The following is a 6000-nucleotide window of genomic DNA, read 5'->3' on the forward strand; positions in this document are numbered from 1 at the left end:
AAATGCCACTCTGTGGCATTTGACGCGTCCGCGGACGCGCGCGGACGCGTTTTTTTTAATTGGGAAACGCGCGCGAGCGGAGCGCGCGCCCGCGCGCGTTTCCCCGCTTAGGAAACGCGCCCGCGCGCGATTCCCAGCAGGGAATCGCGCCCGAGCGCGGTTCCCCGCGCGGGGCACCGTTAAATGCCACTCTGTGGCATTTGAAGCGTCCGCGCGCGTCTGGGACGCGCGCGGACGCGTTTTGTTGTGTTTTTTTTTTAATTTCCGCACGCGCGGCTCCGGTTCGGTACCGGTTCCAAGCCGGTACCGAACCGGAACCGTACCGGTGCCGGTGCTCACCGGTACGCCGGTACAATCGGTTCTGCGAACCTTGCTCTGGAGAGTCCTCGGGATCTAAGGACCGAGGAGAAGAGGAGACTATTGCACAAGTGAATATGGGATTAGTGGGTCAGACTGAACATGTTACCATTCATGGACGCCAGACTGATGCCTCGAGCCCAAGATGAGTTTCAGCCAACCTAACCCATGTACAAATGCTAGAAGAAACTATGTCAGTGGAGTTACGCCAACACAGACTCCTGTACTAAGAGTTGGTCGCTCCTAGAGGTAGTGGATGCAGGGCAACAATTCAATCAGCCAATTATATAGCCTACCCCTGTTCCTAGGGTTGGCAGGCAACCTCGGGATAACCAAGGTGCCTACAGTGTGTACCACAAACCTTTGTATAAGCCGGTGCCGGTTCCGGTGGTTCAGCCTGTTCAAGAGTATAACAATGCTCCAGATAGGAGAAATTTGCTGAATGATGATGCAGAATTTTGCGGTCATATGTGGAGTATCTCTGTCTTGCCCTATTCAATTTCTCACTAAAGTACGGGACAAGATGAGCTTTCTGACTCAAAACTCCTATGCTTACACCTGAGAACATCCCATCCTACCTCAAAAACCTTAGAAAATTCTGGGAGTCCTAATACAGGTGCCTGTGATAGTTTTCTCTGATTTCTTGGAAGGTTTTGGTTGAGTCTTTACTCCATTTGAATTGTCCTTTATTTTGACAACTCGTGATGGGAGCCATAGGTACTAAAACCCCTGATGAACCTTCCATAAAGGATAGTCTGCCCATGAAAACTCCTCCTTTGTGAGTGCTAGAAGGTTCCCAGGCCACTCATGAGTGACCCTTACTTTCTCAAGGTCAGCTGCAAAACACTCGCTGAAGACAACAAATCAAGAAAGTGAACAGTGGAACATATGAAAGTGCGCTTACTCAAACTTATGTAGAGTTTCTCATGTCGGAGAACCTCAAATACTTGATGTAACTGAAGAAGGTGCTCTTCCTTGGACTTATTGTAAATGAGATGTCATCGAAGTAAGCTACAAGGGAACTGCCTATGAAAGGATGTAACACTTGTGTCATGACTCTCATAAACGTACAGCCCAAATGGTTGAAGAGTTTTCACCCTCATAACTTAATGAAAAATAGGTGGTTGGATACTTGATCTCAAAGATGACATCTCCTATGGGGATGAAGAGGAGGCTCTTGTCATTCAGCAAAGAGGATAATTGGCGTAACATCTTCCACAATTGATGCACCTCCTAGGGAAAGGTCTATGACATCATCATCGTCAACAAATGGAGCTGTCAGAATGTTGTATCTGTAAAGATTTTGGAAAAATTGCACCTCAAGATGGAGGAGCTATCACATATCTACAAGTTCTCATGGCTTCGGAAGGGAAATGAAATGAGAAAATGCTTGGATAATTATTATATTTGAAAAAAAAATACGAAGATGAGGCATGGTGTGATGTCCCTATGAATGCACACCAGTTGTTTTATGCAACCGGTAATATGATGAAAAGGTGATCCAGGATGGGTTCTAATTATATAATCTTTTGTCAAAGATTGGGTGAAGTTGACCATTTGTGGGGAGTAGCTTGAAAAAGAATTGGAAGGTTCTATGAAACTATGCTCTAGTGTTGCTGAAATAACAGGAAAATTTTGAAAAAAATGAAGTTCCTTCAACAAGCTATGTCTATTGTTGGTGTTATAGAATTTCAGTAAAGAATATTAAGAGTTTGAGGTGTACTAGATGTATGATTTTAGATGCTCTGTCATGTCAGGAACCTAAATCAAGAATCAAGGGCACACTAGTTATACCAATGGAACTTGGCAGGGTAGTATTGTGCCTTAGGTTGATTGTCTTGGGTATGATGAGTAGTTTGTTCATCAATGACATGTTAAAGAAAGGGGATACTATAATGGCAAGTGCAAGCTCAAATGCAATATGTGAGTTAATAATAGTAATGGATAAGGCAAGCTGCTATTTTACTTCGTTGCTTTTCTTCAAGACAAAGTTATGTTAGAACTTATCGCGATGGTTCAAAGTACTGGAGTATCGCTGGAATGTTTTTGTGCAGGGGATCAAATAGTGCTGGTGATAGAGTGAGAAAAGCTCCATAATGAGTGGTCCAAATGTTATTGGAGTTTAGGTACCATAGTGGAATTAAGAAAACCAAAAGATGACCAGTCTACACACAAATCTCCTTGGTGATGTGGTGCATGATAAATTCAAGTGCAAGTGTCAGTGTTTGCAGTAACTATGCATTGAACTTTGATAACCAACGAGCTGAGATTTCACAAAGAAGAGAATGTTGGATCAATGAATTTGGAGAATATCTTTGTTGCAGTTTAAAACAGAGCTTCCTTGATAGAATTCTCTTGACAATTTATCATAATTTTTATTCTAAGCATACTTTCTCATGTAAGGTTTTCTTTGCAATCTGTGAGTGCATATTTGGTTTTGTGGAGTGCAAAAGCAGCAACGGCAAAGCAGGCTTTGAGTTCTGGTGGGGCTTCCTCTTTGCAATTTTTGTTTTAGACCAAATAGGTGGCTTCCTGCATAGCAAGTCCTTCGCCGTGTAACTTTTGGATGTATCCAAGTCTGTCTTGAGCTAAACTAACCTCGCTTGGCTTAGGACCTTTTGGATAACTGGCTATTTTCAGTGCTCAGGCTGAGAGCAAGTCTTTATGGGATCTGTGCTAAGCTCGCTGTTACCCGTAATGAAGAAGGAACCTAGTCTTGATCTTATTGATTGGATTGATCTGCTTATGGAGACCAACTTTGCACTATCAGCTGCCGCCTGGTGCTGGATTTTCGAATTATACTTGCTGTCAATGCATACTTTGCAGACACTCTAATTTTCACATTTTGGGCTTTTGTCATTTTTAGCAATCCATTATTATCTAATAAATTTTCTATTTATTGCTGTCATTATTTTCTTATGTTTGTAATTTGGCCATGCAGGCTTTGAATCCAGTAGTATGCCCTACCTTTTGGCGAGCTACTGAGAGCATGGTACGCCGTACCGTACCGAATCGGATGGTACGGAACGTACCGAACCGGATGGTACGAGACGTACCGTATCATACCAGTGTGAACTGGTCTCCGTACCGGACGTACCGACATAATTATAATGTGGCACCAGCATGGAGCCCGATACCGAGACGGGGTATCTTAACTCAGAGCATGCCCAACACTAATATCTTCCCAGACTCTTTTCTTACTCAACATCTTACTTGGGCTTCCTACTCTCGACGAACCGACCCTTCAGGGCGTTATCTGCCCTCTGCTGCGATCCAACAAGGATACTCAGGAGGCAATTCTTTCCAGCGGTCTCCAGCAATGCTGCGTAGTGCTGGCACAAGAGATACGATAGCTCAGGCTAGAAGGGGCATCTCTGTGAATAACTTTGCCCCACTTGCTGATGTAGCGTCAGGTCACGGAGGTTCTTGGAATTCAGCAAATATTCCTGGAAGCTACAGAGAAGCTCCTTCCACCGTTTTTGCCAGCAGAAGAGTTGGTTATGGGGGAGCTCTAGGCTCACAATTCAGGGGAGTAAACCGTTTTCTGCCTCCTCACCAGGTAAGGACGTCAATTCTGCATTACTTTTGACATCGGTTAGCTTTCTTTCGTGCCCTCTCAAGACTTTTTGGTTCTTCACAGGGTGAGAACGCTCCCACGTGGGACCATGGAGCTAGTAGGAGAACAGCAACGGCTCTTCCAGGCAGAACAAGCTTCAGTTTCAGGGGCGGAATCAGCATAGGAGGGTTCGACAAGGTCAGCAGCCCTCCCATTTTGAAACCTCGGCTTGCCCAGGTAACTCCGGTTCTCAAGCAGGATCCTCAAACTTCGGTGTTTCCCGGTGACCATTGTCTCACAAATCTAACCAGTTCTGGCAACGAAGATACTGATCCACAGCTGAAGTCTCCCAATTTTTTTGTAGGGAGTCGAGAAGCGACCTGGCCTAGGCATTTTTGTTTGATCACATGTAGCTACAGGTTAGACGGTCTCAATTTTATCAGCTGCGTATACCATGGGAGGGGCTTGACTGGTCTGGTTGCTGTCCTGTATCTTGGGGCTCATGTATTTTAGATGATGGGTGCCTCACTGGTAGTCCACGCTTGACCAATTTCGGCGGTGTTTTTGTCACGCCCCGAACCTAGCACTCGAGTTCTGCCACGAGACATAATCCCATACTCCCTAGGGCAAAGCCATTGGCATTTTTGTTCGATCACATGTAGCTACAGTTTAGACCATCTCAATTTTATCAGCTGTGTATACCATGGGAGGGGCTTCACTGGTTGTTGTCCTGTATCTTGAGGCTCATGTATTTTAGATGATGGGTGCCTCGCTGGTGGTCCACGCTCGACTAATTTCAGCAGTGTTTTTGTCACGCACCGAACCAAGCATCCGAGTCCGACCGCGAGACATGACCACATACTCTCTAGGGTAAAGTTCTAAAGAATATGTAATGTCTAAAAATTTATTACAACCTTATTGAACAATAATATTCTCAATTCATAACAAATAATAAAATTGGTATAATTACAAAATTTAATAATCTAACCACTATCGGTGATGGTCTATTTATTTATCTTTCATCCGTTATCCTAACCATAGCTAAGTATCAAGCAACCTTGCTACTCTGAAAGGAAAAAAAAAGAAGGTAGTATGAGTTTTATAGCCCAATAAAAATTCTCAAACATCCACACCAACACAATAATATAAGTTTGAAAATAGCAAAAATCATTACATACATCACAAAACCACAAACCGACCGTCAATAATGCTCAAATAAATAATATATATATGTACATCAGATATTAATAGAAATTTAACTATTTAAGAGTGATATGTCATACGATATCTTATAAATTTTCAATAGTATTTTCAAACAATTTTTCATTCCATTTCTTTTTAATCCGATCAAAATTTAGGATCAATTATCTTTTCGACTTTGGGCCAAATTTTGGTCATATTTTCTGTCCATGACGGAGCAATCAATAAGTATCACGTTTTCCGCCCATGACGAGCAATTGATAGTGTCATATCTTCAACCCGTGATGGAACAATCGATAATAACTGGATCATCCCAAAGTTCTTGTTCAATTAATCAAATTCACATTCACACATCAATTCTTTTTATTTCCGGTTTTAGACTAACCATAATCACATTTTTCACATGTGATAGGGCAATTGATAAGTGTTGCATTTTTATCTATGATGGGGCAATCGATAAGTGTTACATTTTTCACTCGTGACAGAGCAATCAATATAACATAGTTAGCTTAGAGCACTGCATCCATTAGTCTGATTATGCAAGTGTAAGTTATACTCATATATGCATCCATTATACTATTAATCACAAGTATACATGATCAAACATGGTTTAATACAGAAACTCTCATAAAAAACTTCTTGCATCTTACTTATCTTGATCATTAGCATATCATGCGTTTGTGTACAAAATATCTATAATTATGCAGGTGAGTGTATAAGAATTCTTACCTCTATGTCAACAATTCAAACAGACTAATCATCCATCCACACAGTGATCTACGAATCGGGGTGTGTAGAACCCTGCTCGACGTCCTCTTGTGCTGAAGATTATTTTCTGTAGAACCAAATCAGCATCAAAAAATCATCCGAGCTATCCGACAATCCAG

The 6000-nt window shown here is 42.3% G+C and overlaps 1 protein-coding gene across 1 annotated transcript in view; it reads left to right on the plus strand.

Moving 5' to 3' along the window:
* LOC103701795 overlaps positions 1 to 5144 on the plus strand; it is a 36682-nt gene extending 31538 nt beyond the window's left edge. Inside the window, exons 9-11 of the mRNA XM_039130588.1 lie at positions 3299 to 3916; positions 3998 to 4150; positions 4278 to 5144. Of these exons, the coding sequence (XP_038986516.1) occupies positions 3299 to 3916; positions 3998 to 4150; positions 4278 to 4316 (810 nt within the window). The 3' untranslated portion in view covers positions 4317 to 5144. The remainder of the gene's footprint in view (positions 1 to 3298; positions 3917 to 3997; positions 4151 to 4277) is intronic.
* The last annotated feature ends 856 nt before the right edge of the window (positions 5145 to 6000 follow it).

This window comes from Phoenix dactylifera, chromosome 9, assembly GCF_009389715.1.
Source record: "Phoenix dactylifera cultivar Barhee BC4 chromosome 9, palm_55x_up_171113_PBpolish2nd_filt_p, whole genome shotgun sequence".
NCBI lineage: Eukaryota > Viridiplantae > Streptophyta > Magnoliopsida > Arecales > Arecaceae > Phoenix > Phoenix dactylifera.